A 23,085-nucleotide genomic window follows, 5' to 3' on the forward strand; every position below is an offset into this window, starting at 1 on the left:
GTTTTCCCACCCTTTCTCACTCAGATATTTTTTCTTAAGTCTAACAACAGTAGAACTAAAAAACTGGCTGGACAGCTTTCACTACACAAGAAAGCTGTCAGTGTGAACATTAATCCTAACCTTGAGCTTTTAAAGGTCTTTCAGGGTGTAAATTGGACATCACTTCTAGCCCTCAATTGCACATTCTTTCTCCAGCACCAGCAGGATTATATGGGGTCTGTAGGTTAGGGACTTTGTCATAAAATAAGAAACTGTGACTGAAGCCTTAACTGCTGACAGCGCAGATTGTAGTGATTTGACTGTAGCTACAAATTCCATGTACTCTTTGACTGCTAATTCCAAAAATGTATTTGTTCTCTCAATCGCAGATACTTTTTAACTATCTGTTGACTGGTTATTTTTCCTGACATCACATTTAGGAGTTAAGACACTGTAATTGAGCTGTTCTGTAACTTTTTGTTTATAACACTTATATTCAAGTGTTGGCCTACCCGATTGTAGCAAGTTTGCTTCTGTCAATTTAAGGTTTTCTCACCCTGATCAAACATTTACTAAATTACACTTTAATGTTTAACTTGATGTTGCAAAGAGATATAGATGAAAATTTATCAACCAAACTACAGTTAATTTTGTGAAAGATTTAAAACCTCACTATTAACCAAGTTTATTAAACTAAATCTGAAGGAAATAGCTTGATTGTTTAAGGTTTGATCATTATTTGGAAGGTAAGGGAGCACTGCACATTTTGAGGTTTGCTGTGTTGTTAACACTTAATATTACCCAGCACACTATGACTACTTGTTTCCTCTCCCAGGATTTTCAATCTACTTCACTTATGGTGTATGGCAAAGTGGTATGAACATATATGACCAGCATGTTGTGCTGTACCATGCAGAAAGGAAAAGTATGAATAAGAAAACATACACATCTTACACTGAGCAACATCACCACATTGAAGTTTCATCAAATGATGATGATTAAGATGTTTCTGGGATTGTGAAAACATCAACATCAGCGACAGAATGAATCAGTGATGTACACAGGTTTGCTTTCTCTATGTGTGTGTGCATGCATGTGCACTTACAGACTTTGTTATACGCTTTAAAGAAAGTTTGTAACAAATGTAATGGATGGCATGTACAGCTAAACATTATTGAAAACCATCTAAAGAATAAATCTAATGTTGCTTATTGATTGGTAGCATCTTTTCTAATCATATCTTTTTAACCCTTTTAACCAAGCTCAGCTAAGACTTTAATAGTATTCATGCTAAGTTAATTGAATGAATATTTAAATTATTATTTAGAACCTGAAGATTTTAAAATCATGATGTAAGCACAGGAACTTCAATAATTTACAAACTCACATGAGTTCACCTGTGTTTCGACTTGGTAAGTTAACCTGTTAAATTGTCTTAATACAAAATCTAGTTAAAAGGGATAAAATAGTTTTATCATAAAAAGAGTTTGTCTGGCCACAAACAGGTTATCAATATTTTTCAGAAAAACGATATACCCTCTATACATGTTTTTTGAAGACTGTAAAATACAGATATAATATAAAAAGATACCATAGTATTTTAAGTAATAAATTAGACCTATTTGAAGTTATGTGGAAACCTTACCAAAAATTATAATATAAAAACAGTTAGTGGAAGCTAGGATGTTCTCACTAGTTCTATCTTTCACTCCTCCACATCTTTCCTCTCTACTCTTTCCCCCCCTTCTATACTGAATGAATGTGTCTTGATAATGAAAATGGACTTGTAATAATCAATGTGATAACTGTCATATATTTATATTATGCCTGTTAAAAAAATATATATATAAATTTTTTTCAGGATTTGCTGTTTATTTTGGATATGGTCTGAGGAACAGCACTGAAGGAAACCGCCATGAAATGCTACCACAAGAGACAAACATTAACAAAGATGATGACGATGAAACAAGACCACTGCTTTAAAACAGTGGGGTTGGCAGTGTTCTTTTTATGTAAAGACAGAACATAGGTATGGCTGGGGAAGAACAAAGACCCATTGTGATTCAGACACACCAATTCCTTACTAGAAATGTTAAAAGTAGCATTTTGCAGCAAGACTAGCTAAGAAGTCATGGCTTATATGATAGCCAGGGAATTCAATAACATAAGCTGATCTATTTGACCATTTACACGCCTCTGCTGCACATTTGAATCACACTGTCAGTCTGGATTCCTGGTTGCCGTCTCCCTTATCAAATCATAAATACTAAAACTCATTTATGCAATGTAATTGTTCAGTATGGTGATGCCTCTCCTTAGAATGCAGATATGTGTCTGTGGAGCTGTGTAGTTCTTTGGAAGGGATGGTGGTGCATGGAACATTTTTCACTTAGCACATTTTAATGTAGATTGTGTAATGCACTGTGCACCTCAGCCTGGTTGGGAAACAGCACTGCAAAAGTTTTCATATTTTGTTGACATTTCTGAAAGTTAAGCATGATGATATAGGTCTTTTGTTATCTGCAGCAGCTCTTATTTTTGTGGCATTTGGAATCTGATGTTGTGTTTATGAAAAAGCAATAGATTTTACTTTTAAAACACAAAATGACATGGAAAACTGCCAAGAAACAGTACTTACAAAATAAAGATTCACATTAAGTTAACAAATTATGGAAATTTCAAACTGTGTATGTTGGCTTCTCTTCAACTGGCAAGTTATGATTTTAACAGCTAAAATATGTAGTAAAATGTTTTCTTGCTGTTGCCTTAACAGTTAACTCTTAAATAAACACTGTAGTGATTGTTGTGAAGCTATGTACAAAAACGAAATTCTAGCAAGCTTAGTCTCCAGTCCTTCCTTAGCTAAAGAGACTGCATTCCATGCTGTGCATTGAAATACTGACGTGGTGACTAACTCCTTACTTCTCTACTGGGAATGCTAAAAAAATAAACTGCAAATATGTATAACCATTTCATTTTTGTGAATTTAGTGAAATGCTGTAACTCCAAGAATAATGTTTTTGATTCTTGTACCATTCTGTCCTAAGACTTCATTTTTCTATGATGAAACTCTACTACTTCTGATGTCAAGAAAAGTGTTCACATCAACATGTGTTCCATACTGCAAACACCACATTTTTAAGATATTAATAAATGTATAAAGCAATGCTAACGATGTATATAAGCATTTTTACAAGCAAAATTGGATGACTATTGACAACTGTACATTATTTGACAGAATATACAGGTCAGAAGTGGTACAAGAAAATGTCTTTCAATTAATTTTATATTTAAATAGAAATAGAAAGAATAAACACAGTAACCATTCTGATGCCTAATCCATGAAGATTTGGATTATTGGAAGAGGTAAGCAGCTTTAAGCATTTGAAAGCCACTCTCAAGAATAGGTGGACAGCAGCTTCATGTTAGATGTCCGCATCAGAGCAGCAACAGTGGTGATGGCCAAGCTGGATAGGATCTGGCATAGCTATAACATCTGGTAAACTACAAAGTATGATCTGTACAAATCCCTTGTAGTACTGATCCTGCTCTATGGATGCGAGGCGTGGATGCTACTCGCCAAAATGGAAAGGAGAATCCAGGCATCCGAGAACATGTGTCTGAGAAGGTCACTTCAGATTTTATATGGAGAACAAAGAACCAACGACTTTTTAGGAACATTAGTAGGACACCAGAAAGTTGTTACTATTGCTACAACCAGCAAATATTTGCTGACAAGATACAGGCTTTCCAGCTACAATATTCACAGACACACAGGTGACACCATGTTGGAGGGTTAGGTTGGACTCTTATATTACTAAAGCTACAACCAATGTGAAATCTGGAAGTACATATCTATCAGTTGTATCTTAATTCCAGTATCATCTCACCAATCTCAAATTTTTCTGTGCACAAGTGTGCATACTGGCTAGGATTTAATAAAAGAAAAGGGTGGATATTTATTCAGATTTTTGAAAGAATAGTTTTTGGGTATTATAATTAATTCTATTACTTTTTAAAAAAATGATTAGCATAATATGGTAAGGCCAATGGTAAGCATGCAATTGCAATAACCCACAGAAGGCTATACGAAAGCATCAATGTGTGTTCTTCATGCTGGTCACTCACACACTGACCCATCTACCCTATCACTTAAAATTTTTTTGTTGTTGTTGATAGGATGCCTTTCCTTTTCTTGTAAATTTCTAGATATTCAGAGCATGGTAAAGATCTCTTAAGACACTTTTGAAAATAAACTCACCCTAACTTTTCAGTTAATTGGGAAAGAGGAGTTAAAGGCCACATTTTTCTTGAGGCCATTTTTTTTTTTTTTTTTGAGCGTGTTACCCCTCTCTCTTGCTGCCTCACCTTCCCCAACCCTCTATGGAGTCAGGTACTCATTCCTGAAAGCTGGATCAACTGGGAAAACTTAACTGCACCACACAGGTATCAAACCACAATGCCTTCACCCAGAAGCCAATGCTCTAATCACTTATCTATCTATTTCCTGAAAATAGAGGATTGCTTCACTGCAACACGTGGGTATCAAACCAGCATGCCACCAGGTTTGAAAAGGATGTGCTCTAACCACTTGCCTATCTACTTATTCCTGCAGGTAGAAATTTTGAAGGATGATTCATAAACCATCAACTGTGTAATCATAATGGCTACATTTGTACAAAATTGGTGCTTGCACATATTCATTGAACAGGTCCTTTACTTTCTCTATGAATGACTCAAAAAGCATAAGATAATATAATTACAATAAGCAACAGTATAAATAACAGCAATAAACAAATGGCAACAGCAAAAACACATTGCCACGACCTTTGTGTTACTCAATTGAAGATGGGAAATAACAGGTATGTTTGGTTCACTGCTTCCTGTTCTTTAATGCAAGCTTGAAAGGTGTTAGAAACCAGTCCAGCATGGAGGAGTTGCGTTTTCTGTCCTGTGCTGAGGTGGCAGTGTAGGCAGCTGCTAGCTGCTGTAGATGGTTCTCCTCCTGTAGGTCTCCACACTCTACAACATGCCGATCTCTGAGATGGCTCTGATCTTGCACTGTGCCTCCACCTAACAAGAGACTCTGTGAAAATTGTTGCTCTGCTTTCTTCTTCTGATTGGCTGTTTTCAAACATTCTTCTGTTGGAACTGATTGTCTACAATTTGTCTCAACACTGGTTTTACAAGGCACATTTTTCTCAACTGAAGATAAATTTGTAACAAATGAAGTTTTTTGGCTTTGGCGTATTTTGCGACTGTATACACTGGAATTATTAAAATTTGTAACAGAACCATCAGTCAGCAAGCTCTGATGAAGTAAGTTGCGCATGTTACCAGAAGCAGCTGTTTTGGACAGGTGTGAAACTGCATCATTTTCTTGACAAGATACACTGTGGTCAGTCACGCTGTTGCAACTCCCTTGTAATAGGCACCTGCCTATTGCTGGCATCTTGTTTTTGCGCCTAGTATTTGATCGATGTTTGTCAGACACGTCAACAGGGCATCCTCTGACACTGATTTTTCTTTTGCGCGAACTGTAACTCTGTGACTGGCCTCACAGTTCTTGCTTTTCACAAAAACTTTTGATGACTTTCTACCACTGACATCACACAGAACATCCTTCTGTGTCACCTGCTCCCTTTGTGGAGTTTTTGTAGCAGTAGAAGAAATAGACTTTTGACAACCTATCTGCTGCTGAGAATTCTGGGATGATTTCTGCAAAGAAACTGATGGCCGAAGAGCAAACTGAAGTTTAATCATATGGTTGTATACTTGACATTCATTTTCATGTTTGTAGAACTGGAGTTTCTGCTGTGCATACCATGGTATTAGTGAAATGTTCACCATAAAATGTTGTGTTTCTATGGTTACAAGATGTCTTTTATTCTGTATGATACTGAGCACAGCACGAACCACTTCTTCAATTTCTGCATGAAGACATAAGGAGTTTTCATACTGGACCAAGTCCTGACAAAAGGTCATTTTGATCTTGAACAGGCAGTTCTGATAGTTAAGTAAACGTGTGTCACTGGCTGCAATAAATTTCTTCATTTCCTCTGTGGTTGTCATACTACCAGGTGGTTGTTGCCTTAGCCTGAAAACAAAATAATCATATTACAAATTGCACCTTGCTTTTTAGATATAGACTGCTGCTATCAAACATAAATCTTAAAGTAATTACAATTATACCAAACATGACAAGTTTACTTTATTGCTATTAAAACAAGATAGCATATTATAAAAGTAAGATGCTGTACGGTACCTACTAAGATACATATGGAAGCTCTGAGTGATCATTCTGTGGGTACTGTCAAGTTTTCTGACAATTCAAATTGGAGAAGCCTATGAATGTGATGCTGAGAATGTTGCCCAGAAATCATTCCTTACATTTGAACAAAAAGGGGTGGGCCAGCTTAGTCACCCAGCCAGAGAGAGGCACCCCCAGCACGAGAAGCTGGGGCTGGGCCAGACAACTTGCTAAAACAAGCAGCTGGTCAAGATTAAAGAGTGACAAGAGGCTAAAGACAGACAAAAGTTATGTCAGACAAATAAGTAACAAACCACCATGCTTGTTTCAAATCTCAGCTAATTCTTCACCAGCAAAAGGCTTACAACATCACCTTCCCATCAATGAAAGAAAACAAGGTGAAAGTCACTCTCAACATCAGTGAGTCATCATCATCAGAAGTGGTCATCATGTAGTTTGACAATGTGACCTGTGTCTATTCAGTTATACAAAAACAGACAAAAGTCACAAAGATACAACCACAGTGCATTTAGCTCAGCACTCACCAACAGGACTGCAGGTGGCTGTTAAATATATTGATCTAGAAAACTTAGATCACAAGTTCTCTTAGGTACAGAATCAGGGTTAGTTTATTGAGTAGGCCTTCGGCCCATTTCAAGGGGGAGCATAACCATTAAGTGTATATATATCAATAGTTATATAATTGTGGGTAAGCACATGTCCAGGTACAAGTAAAGATATGCATTAAGTCATTTACACCATACAGTCTTTTAAATATGCATGTACAAATTAATATTAATCAAATCAATATTGGTTACAACATATAACCAACTAACATTAACATACCTCTATGGCATTCCTGGGTATAATATGCTTTCGTCTATGTCACGACTTTTCTTATTTCCAATGCATTATAAGCAAAAGAGGCAAGGCGTAGTTCGCATTCTATTATCTGACATCAAAAGTGTGAAACGGAAAAGGGAAGGGTGCTTAGAATATTTTTTAGGGATGAAAAGTTTACGAAGGTCCATATATTTAGGCCATGCAAGGAGAAAGTGCTGTTCAGTTTCAACTGTGTCAGGACAAAAGGGACAGTTCAAGCATTCTGAATGAGTTGAGCTATAACGCTGTTGATGGCATTTGAGTACAGTTATACCCATTCTAAATTTTATGAAGGTATCTCTTATGCTTCTATTTCAACAAGACAAGGTAGTTACTTAAAACAATATGAATCTAGAATGTGTTATAAGGGAAATATCTTGAACTGCTTTGAATAGCATCGTGCCACTGTTGATGGTGACAGTCTATCAGTCTCTGTTTGTAAAAAGAGTTTATCATCTCCGGTACCTTGACTTTCCCACACCATGCCAAAACCATATTTATACAAAATATCATAATAAAGTGTAGCCATGTTTTCTTGTTTTGCTCATGCAGTAATGTTAACATTAAATAAGCTTTTTCTGGAGTCTAGTTTGTGGCATTCTTAGCAGGCTGAGCCAATATCCAACACACCGCACTGATGCATTAACAGAGAAAGGGAATCTACCACATTCCCCATATGTCATAGTTCTTTGAATTGCTAAAAACATTTTTCCTTTTAACCCATTTTTTTAAAGTACATTCCATAGCTTGTTTCTTGAAACCATATCAAACACTTGACGAAACTCTATGAAAGCAACATACAATTTTTTATGGTTAACTGTTTCTGAATTAATGCAATGAGAACAAAAGCTTGGTCTATGGTACTGTACCCTTTCATGAACCCTGCTTGTTCTTCCCGATTATTTCATTGTCCTCCATCCAATATGTAATTCTCTTATTCAGAATAGCACTAAATAGTTTGCTACAGACATTTAGCAGAGAAATGCCTCGATAATTTTCTGGTTTACTGGGATCACCTTTTTTTGTGTAATGGTTGTATTATTGATTCAGTTCACTGGTCAGGAAATAGGCTGTTGTCAAACAGGTAGTTAAAGTATGTGGTGAGAAAAGGCAGGACATAATCCAAGGCATATTTATAGTTCTCCAATTAAGCCATCTGGCCCAGCTGTGTTTTTGTTGTTTAAGGATCTCAAAACAATTACTATTTCTTCTTTTGAGATAACACTCTTTAGTGCTTCATCATTTTCCTTTGTATTGCTATTGGTATCCTCTGCTATATTATTATAGTGAGCTATAGTATTATTGTCTGTTACTTCTTCGCTTGGATTTAAAAAAAAACAGTGAAAATGGTTGAACCATTGTTTAGAAAGTCTGGGGTGTGCAGCTTAAGGTCTCCTCTGGATGGTCTTGGCAAAGCTATTCTCAACCCAGTTAAGCTTACAGACGACATGACCCTTATCACCTGCCTCAAAGGCAAGCAGTCTCTAGCCTGTGTGGGAACTGGAGGACTGGTTTGACCACAGCTTTCTGGAGCTGAATGTTCAGAAAACGGGGAGATGACCTTTGGGAGAGCACACAGTGCAAGAGATGCTACTACCTCGGTCTCCCTAACAATCCAAATTAAAGGACAGCAGGTACAGAGGACTGCCAGTTTTAAGTACCTTGGTACAGTGATAGACGGAATGCTCTCCTTTAGTGATCACGTGAACCAAGTGTACAGACAGGCCCAGCAAACACTACACCTTTGGAGGAAATTCCACAGCTTCAGCGTCAGCTCTGGGCTGATGGAGACTGTTTACAGGTCTCTTGTTGACAACATTCTCACATTAACATCGCTGCCTGGTATGGTCACCTCCTCCTCAAAGACAAGGCAAGGCTGACCAGAGTCATCCACCAGGCAAATAGAATTATTGGTACACCACAGCTGCCACTTTCTGACTTATACCTTCATGCAGTCACAAAGATGATTAAAATATCACTTCTAACTGAAAAAAAAAACCCAAACTATCTCCATCCCAAATTTTCAGCTGTTGCCCTCAGGCAGGCACTACAAAGTGCTACATGTGCGAAAAACTGCCTACCAGAGGTCCTTCATGCCAGCAGCTATTACCATTATAAATAAAAGGCACAAGGACTCATAAGTCTACAATATTACCTGGCATCCTCCTTAGGTTTACATGTATGAGGTGTCGGTGTGCGTGTGTGTTGAATGTCTTGTATGTCAGCCCATTATGTTGTGTATATATATATACACTCGTATACTGTTTGTATATGTGGTTGGGTTTGTGAGCAAAAGAAAAATTTCTGTCTTAGACATCCTCAGACAGACAATAAAGTTTTATTTGATTTGATTTTTTGGAGAGGCCAAGATGGAAGCAGCAGTAGAAAGATTTTCCATAGAGGTCTCTACAGAACAGCAGAAAGCAGGAGTGGAATATGTAAAAATAAAGTGCTTTATAAATATATATCTGCAATAAAATTTCCATGTCTAAGAGGCTGCAGACTAAATCTGCACTTATGTCCTTCCATTTTGTACCCATTAGCCTTTAACTAAATGCTGCAGAAATGCTTTGTCTCTGTAAAAAAAAAAAAAATCTGAGGTCCTGTGTCATCAACACTACTAACAGAATTTATTTATTCCCTATAGCTTAAGCATATTTTTAAGGGATGTGAATAATTAAGTCAACTATATCATATTACAATTTAAAATACCAACTTTAGTACAAAAAGTTTTAAAAGAAATATGATAGTAATATGATAAATATGATAGCCTTAAAGAAATATTTAGCTTAGAAAAAAAATGGTTTCTATACTAGTTGTTTCACTGTGTGGAAAATAATGCAAAACATATAAAATGCTTGAATTTCTGAGTAATATTTTCATCACATTGCTAAGGACTAGACAATACTTTCTTTCACCATTTTACACCGAAGGCAACCTGCTATTACCCCAGAGGTTCTCAACCTTTTACTTGTGACACCCCCCTGACGAACAAAGGTATGTCCGCGCGCCCCCCTTAGCCAGCTATGTAAGCTCATTTCACTAATACTGGTATAAGAAACTTTTAAAAAATGACCACCTTCGCGCCCCACTTGTAAGCACGTCGCGCCCGTTTGAGAACCGCGGTATTAGCCACTTCAGCTAGTGCTCAACTATTATTTAATGCAGCTTAGATGTGAGAACAAACTTGTCACATCCGTGGTGTGTGAGATGAACACTTTGATGATGAATGTACAATCCCATGTCCCTGGAAGCTTTGTTAAAAACAAATCCTCCCCAAAGCTAACTTGCGAAATCGTAAAAGAATAAAGCAAATATTGAGAGCAACAACAACAACAACAAAAAATACAGTCTGCTGAGACGATTAAGTGGGTAGGGAAAATTCTTCATTCCTCCAAGAGTACCAGAGACTTACAGGTTTGCAAAGAGAATGACAAAGCCACTGGCTGGGAATGTTTCTAATGGCATGCCCAAGCACTTATATGAGATATGCCTGCGAACTAAAAGTTTCATGTGTTTCTCAACTGTTAAATTTAATTTTGTAGTATGCACAGACCATCGGTTCTCGGTGAGAGTTGGGTTCTGTCCTTACAACAAGACGCATACCTCTCTGGGAGCTGCAGTCTAGTAGGAGATTCTGTCTTGCCAAATCGGCGGTTTGTAAACAGCGGAAGTGACGTCAACACAACTCGTGTTTACTTCAAGGGAGATAACGCAACTGCAGGAATCCGCCTTGTGGCTGAGATATTATTACGAGTGACAGAAGGACAGTCTGGCTTTAAGAAGCAGATTACTGAATGACACGTGATTTTAGTAGCGATAACGAAATGTTAGACTACTGACGTTACTTGAGTATCATGACATTAATTACAATTACCGTTAATAAGGTTCAGGCCTAGAGCGATAAAGGAAGGTAACAAATATAGGTTGTGTGTGTGGTAACTGCAGACACAATCAAACGGAAGGTAATGAAATTTAATCAATGGGAGCGATGAAAAGAAGACTACAATAAATTCTCGTGTTGTATGTTTTTTCCCTTTGTTTCGGTCATCTTAGGAAAACAATTGGGAGACAAACATGCAGCTTGAGATGCTTGTGCTACTACTTTTTTGTATGCTGCATTATGTGCTGGGAAAACCTGCACCACCATACGCTGGATCAACTGTCAAGAAAAGTGATGAAAACCAAGAAGTGAATGGAAGGGGAATACAATTAGTAGATGCCGTCCAAAAACCGCATTCAAATTCCCAGGTCATTAAAGAACCAATGGCAGGGCATGAAGTAAAAGATAAAATCCAGGTGATAAACAAACATGCAGTGGAAGAACTTCTAGTAAATAGTAATAAGGACAATATAGTGAAAAACAAAAATCCAGGTATAGACCTTGGTCTGAAAAGCTTGGTAAAAGATGCTGTTGATGATGGTGATGTAGCCAAACTAGGTAAGGAAGGTGATGCAGCTGTGAAGTTTGTGAAGATTCCAGATGGTGTAAAAAAACTGGATGTAGATAAATTGCGACCAGTCGATCATATGGATGCAGTGAAAATGGAGCAAGATGGGCATATAAATAAAGACTATCACCGTGAGATGTTTCTTGGCAACCATGAGGAGTTTGAAAATAACCATTATGAAGAAGCAGAATCCAAACTCAAGGACATTGTGTACAAGTATGTTTCTTTACCTCTGCTAATAATGTGTGCATGCCATTTTGTTCATGTAAGCTGTTTGCCATGTTGAGGCTTTCTTCTTCATGTGGAGTATGGTTTTTTTTTATGTATGCTGTTTGTCTTGTCAGCTTTTTACTCTTGGAGTGGACTATTTTGTCATTTTAGATGTCCTTTCTCTTTTATGTGTAGATCTGACAAAGAATCAAACATTTGGGGACTGAAAAACGTGTTCGTTTTTTATATTGTAAGGGATGATGGGTGACTATGTTGTGTGTTATTTTAGATGTCCTTTCTCTTTCATGTGTAGGGTTAGGGACAGATATTAAACAATTGTAGACTGAAAAACGTAATCTTTTTTCATATTTTCAGGAATGAGAAAAGGTGTGAAATATTTTGGAAGGGCTAAGGGAATGCATATGCTTGAAACTAGAGAAGTGGGATGCTTTAGATGTCTTTTTTATGCTGGATGTGTTATAAATGTGATTGTGAATAATGTTATGTGCAACTCTTTCTCTACTTTAAAAAAAAAAATGTCAGAGATTGTGATTGGCATCATTTGCAATCCACTTCTTTTAACTTTTTAATTGGGGAGATAGAGAAAGTGCTATTATAGTTGTATATCCTATTTGTTATTTGATGCATTGCTTTTCTAAATTCTAGTGTGGCTATGGAGCAGCACAGACTGATGAATATTATATTTGCTAGAGTGTCTCCTATTGTGTTGTGTCTTACAAAGTTTGATACTGACATATGGATTGTAAATAGGGTGGACACTGATCAGGATAGCCTGCTAAGTGTAACTGAACTTGAAGCATGGGTTTTGAAGAAGATGGAAGAACATTTTGCTGAGGCTATGGAGGAAAATGAGGAGATTTTTAAGCATCTTGACCCTGATGGCAATGGTGAGCAAACGTAAACAAAAAGCTATTGTTTACCAGGCAAACTATTGGTTTGTATAAATGTACAGATAGAGACTAACTGTAATTTGTCTGTATTCATCTGGCAAATATGTTAGTGTATATGCATAGAAAATCAGCTCTTTGTGATTTGGGGGCAACTTCAGCAATTTTTTTTTTTGGGTCGAGAGGATGGCTTCTATTCATATTTGAGATTTAGTATGTGATAATGAAATGTCTATCATCTCATTAGTTCTACAGTTCACTAATGCAGATGGTCAGAAACACATGTTTTAGTAACACTGCCATATTTTGTTGAGGGTCGATCCAAAGCATCTGCAGTGAAAGGCTTAACCTCAGATTGTTCCAATGATAGTAAAAGTGTCAATTGATCTCTGTACCACATCTTTGCTTTTCTCTGACCTTATACAATTCATAATGCATTTGCATCTGTGATGATTGCAAGATTGTCAGGTTTTGGAGACCACAGTTGTATTAAGTAGATCAATGTCATCAGCAAATTACAGGTTGTTGATAGCTTTTTTTTCCTCCTGCTGAAATTGATAACTGAATGTACAAGGGTTGTTCAAAAAGTTCTAAACCTCACCCAGAAAGAAGAGCCATAGCTGAATATTTCTGTTGTAGTAACACACTACCACTTCTTATAAAACTACTAGATTTTAAGGGGAGATTTGAAGGAAAGGTTCATGGGGGAAAAAATACTACATTCACTGCCTACATACTAGATTTTAGCAACCAGAAATATGGGTTTCTCCTTCCCCAGTGTTGCATTAAAAGTTCAATGCATTTTGTTCAAGCAAAAAATGCCCACTTACTAAATGTCTATTGGTTAAGACAGAATAGGATGTTAAAATCATGAACCACCTATGTACTCATTAGGATTATTTTGTGCTGTTAACTTTGACAGACGTGTGTATGCACACACACACACACACGTCAAAATCTCAGTGCAGTCAGTGCTTGCAGTAGGTGCCACTTCCATTCATCCTTTTGGCACTGTACACTGGAGGAACACACCCTAGGGCCTAGGTGTAGTGGTGATATTCAGTTGACAAGGCATTGGTATATCGTGGAATGCGCATGTGTGTGAGTGTGTGTGTCAAAATATGGATGCATTCATCTTTGTGGCATTACACACTGGAGGAACACACCCAAGGTGATGCATGTTGCAATAGTGCTGATATTTAGTTGGCAAGACATTGCTATATCATGGAATGTGCATGAATGTGCATAGGTGTGTGTGTGGTAGGAAGCAACATGCAAGTTAGAAAGTGAGTGACAAGGATTTGGATTTCTGAGTGCCATAAACTGTTATCAGTGTCATTATTATGTTTGAAGGAAAGGTTTGGTGGAAAGAATATTAGATGACGTGTTTCTCTAACCCTAACCCAAAACCTGTATCTGTTACTAATCCTAACCCTGACCTCCCAAACTTATTACTATTAGTAGCATTCCCATTTCAAATGCCTATAATCAGTAATTTTTCATCATTATGTTTAAAGGAAAGGTTCACTGGAAGGAATACTATGTCCATTTCCTACTAGCCAAAGGCTTTGAAAAGCAGCAAGCTGAGCAGCATGTTGTGGATTATGACCAGATTGTGCTCGATCCAGATTGTAAGCTTATAATATTTAAAATATACCATAATATTATTATAAATAATAAGTATTTTTAAGATAGGTCAATTTTCTTTTTTGGCTGCTATAACAGTGAAACAACATATTTACTAGTAACAACAGTATACAACTGTCTATGTACATTCTGCAAGTTCTTAAAATCATCGATAGCTCTTAATTACAAAACACTTATTGAGAGCCATTGAGAGCTGTTAATTATGATAGTTAATCACTAACTGCTACTGACTTGTCCAAAGAAATTTCTGAGTCATCCTTCTCTCCCTCAGTATCTGTCTATAACAGCTCAGCTATTCCTTTCTCCATCTCTGTTCACAGCTTGGGTGTCATTCTCAGTCTGACTTCAACTTTTATTCAGCATATTTCTCATGTCTGCAGAACTGCTTACCTTGAACTTCCTGGCATCAGTACCATTCATCATTATCTCATCACTGATGCAACTAAAACTTAAATCTGTGCCTTTGTGCAGTCGAGAACTGACTATTGTAATTCTCTTTTGGCTAACATTTCCAGTATCTTCTTGACAAGGATCGATAGACTGCTCCTCGCCTCATCTGTAGACCATCTAGATATGAACATATATCACCCATTATTTTCTTTCTTCACTGGTCACCAATCCCAGATCATGCTACTGCCTACAAACTTTCCACTTTGACATACTCTACTGTTTCTGTCACTGATCCTCGCTACCTCTCCAAACTCACCCCCATCTTTATGCCCACACAACTTCTTTGCTCGTCTTCTAACACCAGGCTTCTTTGAGTCTCACTAGCTAAGACAAGATGTATGGACAGAGGTCTTTCTCCTACCAAGCCCCATCAGCTTGGAATAAATTACCCATCAACCTTCATCGCTCTGATTCTATTACCACCTTTAAGTCCAAACTTAAGACATTTTTTCCAGAATGATGACTTCCCTGTGATCCTGTCGTGACCCTAAATGTGCATAAGGTGTCTTTAATTTACTTTGTATATGAGCTGGTGTCTGTTGTAGAAGTGAGCATATCTGTTAAATGCAGATATGGTGCATGGTTGTGGGTGATTCAGTCTGTTTATCATTTCTGTAAAGTCCTCTGAGCAAATCATGGAAAAGTACTATATATAAATCATCATTCTGATTGTACATATTTGTATGGGCACAATTTTGATTTGTCAAGGCTTACTTCAAGGTTAACAGAGCAAGAATTGTGACTCACACACCTTAAATGAAACTTGGGAAACAGTAATATTGAAATTAAAAACTGTTTACATTTGTTCAACATGATTTTTAACACCACCTGCTCTTCTTCATCTTGCAGCTAAAGAAGAACTGATTCGGTACAAGTTCCGCTGGTCAGATGCTGATACTGATCCTCTCGACAATGAGTTAACACGAGAGGAATTTATGTCTTTCCGACATCCTGAACAGAGTGATAAGACACTCAACAACATGGTCATAAGCATTATGAGTGGCATTGGTAAGCACAAGTCAGAGTCTTGGATGAGTGTGCGTTTAAGGTCACTGTCATGGACATGTGTGCTGCAACATGGGGATGATAGAAGGATCGAGAGGATGGTACCCTTGTACATTGTGTTATCATTACACACAATAATGTAAAGCATATTTTACATAGGAGAGAGGCATTGAGAGTTGAAGAGGTAACATTTTTTTTCACTGACTTGTCGTATTACCCCCCAAACTACCATAAAACCCAGTGCTTTTTTGAAAGTCAGGTGCAAGGTATCCATTGTTTATTGGCTGTGGTTACTGTGCATGCAGACTATATAAAGACTTATAGCGATGCCCTTTGACCATGGGACAGTTGTTTACTGACGGACTGTTTATTGAGAAGGTTAAAGGATTCATCTGGCATCCAAGTCTGCAGATACAGGAAACTCCATTTCTCAAGATGATTTTCATGGGCAAGTTCATATAGAAAGCAGTAACAGAGTAAAGCTATTATAAAATAGGCTATGTACATATAAACTGGAAACTTGAAGCTCACAGAGAAGTAGTGCAACAGCATAGCTACAGTGGCGTAGGAAGACACTTTTGTTGGAGCAAAGTCCATGCTGATGGTGTCTTTTACATTCTTGCCTCTTCAGTATCTTTTTTTAAGGGGACACTAACCCCAACCCTCCCCTTCCCCCTGGTTTCTACTCCACTGAGCTAGTATAAAATGCACCATATGCATATAAATTAGAAACCAGTAGCTCACAGAAAATCAGTGTAATACAGTAATACCTAGCTAAGTTGAACACAAAAAATTTGAGTTAGGGAAAACAGCGTAATAGGTGTGGGTTAATCAAGGACAATGTTTTCCCAGCTTAGTTATTATGTTTATTATATTGTTGTTTTATATGTGTACATGTAGTCTACATACCAGTGCATGTATCCACAGTAATCTACAGTATTACTGTCAAACAGTGCAATGAAACATCTTCCTTGAGAGAAAAAAGTCTGTTAACTTCGTTTGGCGTTGATGTGTTGATACATCTCTCTTGACGATCTCCTGAATGTTGTCAATGGACAGAAACACATTTTCCTCAAGATCCGGTGTAGATTCCAAAAATCTGGGTAGTATGTCAAAAGCCTGCCTCGTTTCTTGTTGACATAGGAACAGGCTGCCGTCTGCTTGCCATTGCATTTGCAATTTTCACTTTCTTCTTGTTATCCTTTTCAATGGCTCTGATCACTGTAACTTTTTCCTCGATTGACAATATTTTGAGCTTGTGCTTACCACTTGCCATTTTCATGGTACATACAGTATGGGAGACTATGGAAAACCACTCTTCCTGATAAGAGACTGACAAAGGTGAATGGAAAATGGGTTAAAAACGTCTTTCTTTTGACAATATGGAAATGCCAGATGCCACCTGGTTGGTTACAACTCAGAATCAGAGCCCTGAAAGGTCGCGAAGTAGTTCCCCTTCTTCAAGCCACTCCCTCTTTTTTTTTGTCCAGATCATGTTTGGTCTCAGAATAGACGTCCTACTCACAGAGAGTTGCTTAATCCACTGTGGAATTCATTAAGCTAAGAATTTGAGTCTGTTTTCTTGGTTTTCCAGAACATATGTTCTCAAATGTAGCCTCAGAATAAAAAACCCAAAGGCCTTAGAAAATTCAACTAACATAGGTTGGGAAATGAAAAGTCTTCGAGTTGAGATCTTAAATACATTGATCTTATGGGAATTTGGCCGGGGACTATAACAAGTAAGTTGACATAACGGAGGTTTTCAACTTAGGGAAGGTCGACTTAGCGAGGTCTGACTGTAGTATATCTTGTATAAAATATTCTATGTGCATATAAACTGGAAACCAGTAGCTCACAGAGAATCAGTGTAATAGTATAGCTTGTAAAAAATATCCTATTCACATATAAACTGGAAACCAGTAGCTCACAGAGAATGTAGTAGTGTAGCTAGTATAAAATAGGCTATGTAAATATAAACTGGAAATTAGTTGCTCACAGAGAATCAATGTAATAGTAAACTTTGTATAAAATAGATTGTGCCTATATAAACTGAAAACAAGTGGCTCATAGAAATCCATAGCATAGCAAGGCTAAACAAAAGTTTGCAGGCTAATACTATATGGGTTTGCTGCATTAACCCCTTTCAGTTCAAATCCTGCATCATGAGTGCCAGGCATAAACACTGCTTTCTGACAGAAAAATATCCATTAAAAGAAAACCTTTAGCTGTCTTAAAGTGTCGTAGCATTCCCCTTTTTCCATCCAAAGATATTTTTGCACTGGCTGTGCAGTTAATGCCAAAGCACAGAGGTTCTTGTAGTGGTTGTAACGAGTTATTGATGAAATGGGTGGAGCTGATAATTCTGTTCTGTGTAGATGCAAATGGTGATGGAGTAATAACAGAAGATGAGTTCACAGCACTGCCTCCTGGTGAAGTTGAAGGAGAAGAATTTCAAGCAATGGATCGAAACTGGCAGAAGGAGCGTCGTGAGGAATTTCGCAAGTCAATGGATCTTGACCATGATGGCAAAGTTGTAAAAGATGAGCTGAAGGTAAGAAGAAATGTTTCGCAAATTATTTAATGTATTTTAGCTGTATTTGGTGTTTATTGTGTTTTCTGGGGGTTTGGATGATTTATGTTTTTTGTGGTATTATGAAATATTTGGTGTTTATCATGTTTTGGGGTTTTTGGAATTTTTGTTGTTTTGGGATATTTGGAGTTGAATATGTGTTTTTTGTGGTATTTGATGTTTAATGTTTTGGAGGTGTTTCCTGTTTAATGTGTTTTTTGGTGGTATTTGGTGTTTGTGTTTTTAGGGTATTTAATGAATTTCTTTGAAGACTTTGCTGGGTATACATAATGATAATAACAAGAGAGAAATTTTATCATGCAACAATCCAACTAAAACAGATCACATTCTTTGTGCAGACGAAGAATAAATTACATTAAAACCAATAACAATAATATTAGCATGCTATGACATAATAACTAACAATAGCTAGTATTAACATGCTATGATAAAACAATATCTGATGAACAATAACAAGTATTAACATGCTATGATAGAAAACAATATCTTGTAAGTGTTGTGTGTCATGCATGTTTCTGTGCCATCTTTTCTCTAAGGGCTGGGGATACACAGGTAAAAGAAAAGCCGCTTACAGCAGACGGCGTTTGACTTTATATTTCAGGCTATTTTTACCTGGTTCACAGGGGTCGGGGGTGTGGGGGGGGAAGGCCAAGGCCTTTTTTGGTTGACTGTAGAAACGCCTGACGTCATGCCCGTGCTACGTCCCCCTTCGTCTGCTTGATACTGAGCTTGCTGCTTGTTGTAGCAATGGGGGTTCACTGTTCATGACCCCTCCCAACCCTGTCCGCAGTTTTGGCGCAAAAAGCCTTTACGCGCTGTAGCGTCACGTGGGTGTTGTGGGCGCTGGCCATTAGTTCCCGCCCCTGGGAGACAATGTAGCGAACCCCACAGTGTAGCATCCCTCGGGGCATCTTGCTGGGACGCTGAGAGGAGCAAGTGGTTGTGAAAGGTGAGAGACCGCCTGGGCAAGGTGCCGTGTTTTGTACAGGAACCAGGAGTGACCAGCAAACTAATGGTGGACTGTAAGGCGGGTACTGTTAGTGGACACAGCAGCCAGTAGTGACCACCAGGCTAGGGGTGGACTGTAAGGCGGGTACTGTTAGTGGACACAGCAGCCAGTAGTGACCACCAGGCTAGGGGTGGACTGTAAGGCGGGTACTGTTAGTCGACACAGCAGTCAGGAGTGACCACCAGGCTAGGGGTGGACTGTAAGGCTGCAGTGGCGCCCCCCCAAGGAAAATACAGGGGGGCAGGAATATCCTTTTGCCCCCCCCCCCCCAATATTTGAGACGTAATTCCTCACAAAGAGCAAAGAACTGAAGAAAGGTAGGGGAACGTAGAGAGGAGACGGTCATCACCGTCACAAAAGCGGGCCCTGAGGCAAGTGGAGGCTCTAACACTCAGACGATCAGATCGTGCGTGCGTGCAGTACCCCCCCCCCCCATCCTTTTTTACGAAATGTGCGAGTGCGAACGCCGTTCACTGTCAGCAGGGAGTTGGCCCCCCCAACGCCGAACATCTTCCTACGCCACTGGGCTGGTACTGCTAGTGGACACAGCAGTCAGGAGTGACCAGCAAACTAGGGGTGGACTGGGAGGCCGGTGCTGTTAGTGGACACAGCAGTCAGTAGTGACATCTTGTTCTACAGTTAACTTGTTCTACATCTTTGTTGCCATTTTTTTTTTTATCTTGTTTAGCGCAGTGAGTCCACCTTTGGCTGAGATACTTATTATTATAATAATAATAATAATAATAATAATAATAATAATAATAATAATAATCAGTATTAACATACTATGACACAAAAATACCTGACTAACAATTAGTAGTATTAACATGCTATGACTGTTACGAAATGAAATGTTTTTGTCTGTGTGAGGCCGCCGACGAAGACATGTGACCTTGGCTGATTTGCGGTATTGACGTCAGACTCGTTGCGTCATTTTATTTTTGTTTTGGCATCTACAGCAGTGCTTCTCAAAGTGTGGTCATGTGTCAGCAAAGTGATGTTTAAGTCATGCATTCCTCGTATTAACATTTTAATTACAAAGAACGAGGTATACGTAGTTTATGTCAACTTATTACATACTGTGCTGCTGTCACAAAAGTACTTTTAGTTTCGAATTGTAATGAAACAAATGCTGCAATTTAAATTTGAAATTCATAGTACAGACAGATTTTTAGGCCTTGGTGGTCCGCCATAGTTTTTACTTAAGTAAAGTGGTCCGCGGTCCGAAAAACTTTGAGAACCACTGATCTAGAGGATTCTATGGAACAGGCGAGCGGATGCTCGATAATTTTGTGTTCAACTGTGATGTACTGTTGATATCAGCGACAGTTGAACAGTTGGTCGTTGAGTATTCGAGAGTTAAGCATTCAAGAGTTCGAAGTGCTAAGCTGCAGTAGGTCTGTGTGGCTGCCAGCTGATGATGATGTCGGCGTCGTGCGGCTGAAGTATCGCCACAACATAGCGTGTGTTACTAGTGGAAGCAACAGCGTGTGTCGCTGTCGTTAGTTACCGGCAGGAGTCGTCGAGGTTTTTGCCAGAGTGTATATTACAGGGTGGACTGATGTACAAAGTGTTAATAAAGGGTTTTCCTGTTCACACGTTGGGACTGGAGTAACTCTGTTACTGGAGAGATGGACAACGCAGATTCCGGACGTCAACGAGTCAAGTTACAGACGGACGGGAGATAGGGAATAGAATCGTCAACCAAATCTTTCCTCTCCCCTGTATTGCTTCATCATTTTTTTTTCGTTCCAAACGTAACAATGACACAACTAGCAATAACTAGTGTTAGCATGCTATGATGCAACAACTAACAATAACTAGTATTGATATCAAAAATCAATCAATCCTCTCTGTGCCATCTGGCATATGGGGCAAAAAAAAATCTGGCTAGGAACCTCCATCTGGTTAGAAACCAGATGAAGTTATTTCTCTGTCGTTTCTATAGCATAAAGGATTTTACTTGATAGGGTTGTTAGTATTACACCCAATCCTTCTTCTTTCTCATCGACCAGCAGAGTTAGTATTAACATGCTATGACACAAAACAATATCTGACTAGCAATAACCAGTTACATAACATGCTATGATACAAGGCAGGTTCCGCCACTGAGCCACAGGTTAATATTTACACAGGTAATGAAGTTTAAAGTAAGACATTAGATATCAAGGAATACATAACGTATAAGATACTATGTAGAACTAAACTGTGTTAATCTTCTTCTTGATCCTAATCACCCCCAGTGGAGCATAGGGCTGTAAAATTGTGTTAATGCATAGTAGTAAATATAATTAGTACATTACTTATCAAGGAATACATATAGCCTATAAGATAATATAGAGAACTGAGAACTAAATTGTATAGTAGTACATAGTCAAATGCAAAGTAGTAAACAAAAAGAGTACAAGAGATGAAGAATCATATATTTATAATATTTTATCTACGAATGTTTTTGGTGAGCATATGTCTTATAACATTTTGACACAGACTATTGCTTGCAGAAATGGAAGGTGATTGTAATCTGTCATCACTTTTAATTTACCCATTTATATTTCTTTTTGGTCAGAAATACCTTGATCCTCGAAATCCTGTTCAAGCATTCATGGAGGCCAAAAATATAATGTCATTCATCGATGATAACCATGATGGTATGCTGTCAATGGAAGAGATCCTACGCCATAAGGATATTTTTATATCCAGCAAGGTCATGAATTTTGCTGCTAATGTTCATGATGAGTTTTAGCTCTGAAAGACTGTGATGAAATAATTACTACTGCTCATCATTTGTAGTTTAGATGATGACATGTGCTAACATGAATGTGTGAAGAGATTAAAGACACCTGTGTATATTTGTTAGACTGTTGTAATGTCTATTCATTCTGTATTCCAATTGCAACTTGTTCTTTGGTAGTGACATGGTTCATTGTCTCACCCTAACATGACAATGTTTTTTTTGTGTTGTGTTGATATCTTACAGAGCCTAAATAACAGTGTCCTAAGAGTGAAGACTGCAATCCTAAATGCAATGTACAACTTGTTTTTAACATGTTTTCTGTTTGCAGTTTGCAATTAAACTGAAATATTAGCCATCCTCTGCTACTGTTACCTTTCCTGGGGGGTCTTTCTGAGACAGTCCCATGGTGTTATCATCAACACAGGGTTACCTATTGATTCTCATCAATGCAATGAAGTCCATCTTCCTTGGAAAAGTAGTACAACTCGTGTAAATGAATTTTAGTCTTCAGTTATTTTATCACCAGTTTATACTTTTTTTATATAGAGCTACAGGAATGGAATAAACACATGAAACATTAACAACCTTTAGAATAATATTGTTTTGATAAAGACAGATGGGATAAAAGTAGATATTTCCCAAGTACATTTAATTTTTTTTAGCAAAATGGGTTAATGTTGCAGCCAATAAATACAGGAAATACTTGATCTGTACATATCATTTAGTGCTGAATAAAGTACATTTCTAATTCCTCTGGCAAGTGTTATTTAAAATTTTTATTTTTTTAAGTTAATAAATGCACTGATATGCAATGGAAGTGGCCAGACCAGACTGACTAACATCAGGAGAAACCATTATTTACTCTGGCCACAAAGACCTGGACCACGATCATACCCAGGGTATGATGTCTACAGAGGCAATAAAGGCACTGATGGCCTGGGAACCAGTCTCATGTTAGGGAAGGAAGGAA

General features: G+C 38.0%; 3 protein-coding genes across 8 annotated transcripts in view; 2 read left to right on the plus strand and 1 right to left on the minus strand.

The window, feature by feature from the left end:
* Positions 1-2,949, plus strand: part of LOC112558244 (cationic amino acid transporter 2-like) — a 41,882-nt gene extending 38,933 nt beyond the window's left edge. For 3 of the 5 annotated variants that reach the window (XM_025228589.1, XM_025228592.1, XM_025228591.1), the window contains exons 14-15: positions 815-1,043; positions 1,841-1,975. In XM_025228589.1, coding sequence (XP_025084374.1) covers positions 815-981 — 167 coding nt within the window. In that variant the 3' untranslated portion in view covers positions 982-1,043; positions 1,841-1,975. Of the gene's footprint in view, positions 1-814; positions 1,044-1,840 lie in introns of all 5 variants that reach the window. The other 2 variants (XM_025228590.1, XM_025228593.1) reach the window with 2 other exon arrangements.
* Positions 2,950-3,186: 237 nt separating this feature from the next.
* Positions 3,187-10,786, minus strand: LOC112558245. The gene is made up of 2 exons (XM_025228595.1): positions 10,718-10,786; positions 3,187-6,076 (listed from the first exon to the last, which is right to left on the minus strand). Exon 2 carries the CDS (start codon positions 6,049-6,051, stop codon positions 5,419-5,421), a length of 633 nt encoding a protein of 210 aa, XP_025084380.1. The 5' UTR covers positions 6,052-6,076; positions 10,718-10,786; the 3' UTR covers positions 3,187-5,418.
* Positions 10,787-10,815: 29 nt separating this feature from the next.
* On the plus strand, positions 10,816-22,871 carry LOC112558247 (45 kDa calcium-binding protein-like). Of its 2 annotated transcripts, XM_025228598.1 has the most exons (7): positions 10,816-11,778; positions 12,544-12,680; positions 14,198-14,311; positions 15,627-15,785; positions 18,158-18,333; positions 21,948-22,085; positions 22,444-22,871. In XM_025228598.1, exons 1-7 carry the CDS (start codon positions 11,189-11,191, stop codon positions 22,465-22,467), a joined length of 1,338 nt encoding a protein of 445 aa, XP_025084383.1. In that variant the 5' UTR covers positions 10,816-11,188; the 3' UTR covers positions 22,468-22,871. The 2 variants fall into 2 exon arrangements, with proteins under 2 accessions (XP_025084383.1, XP_025084382.1); XM_025228597.1 differs by having other exon boundaries at positions 21,948-22,871.
* Positions 22,872-23,085: the final 214 nt, after the last annotated feature.

This window comes from Pomacea canaliculata, linkage group LG2, assembly GCF_003073045.1.
Source record: "Pomacea canaliculata isolate SZHN2017 linkage group LG2, ASM307304v1, whole genome shotgun sequence".
Lineage (NCBI taxonomy): Eukaryota > Metazoa > Mollusca > Gastropoda > Architaenioglossa > Ampullariidae > Pomacea > Pomacea canaliculata.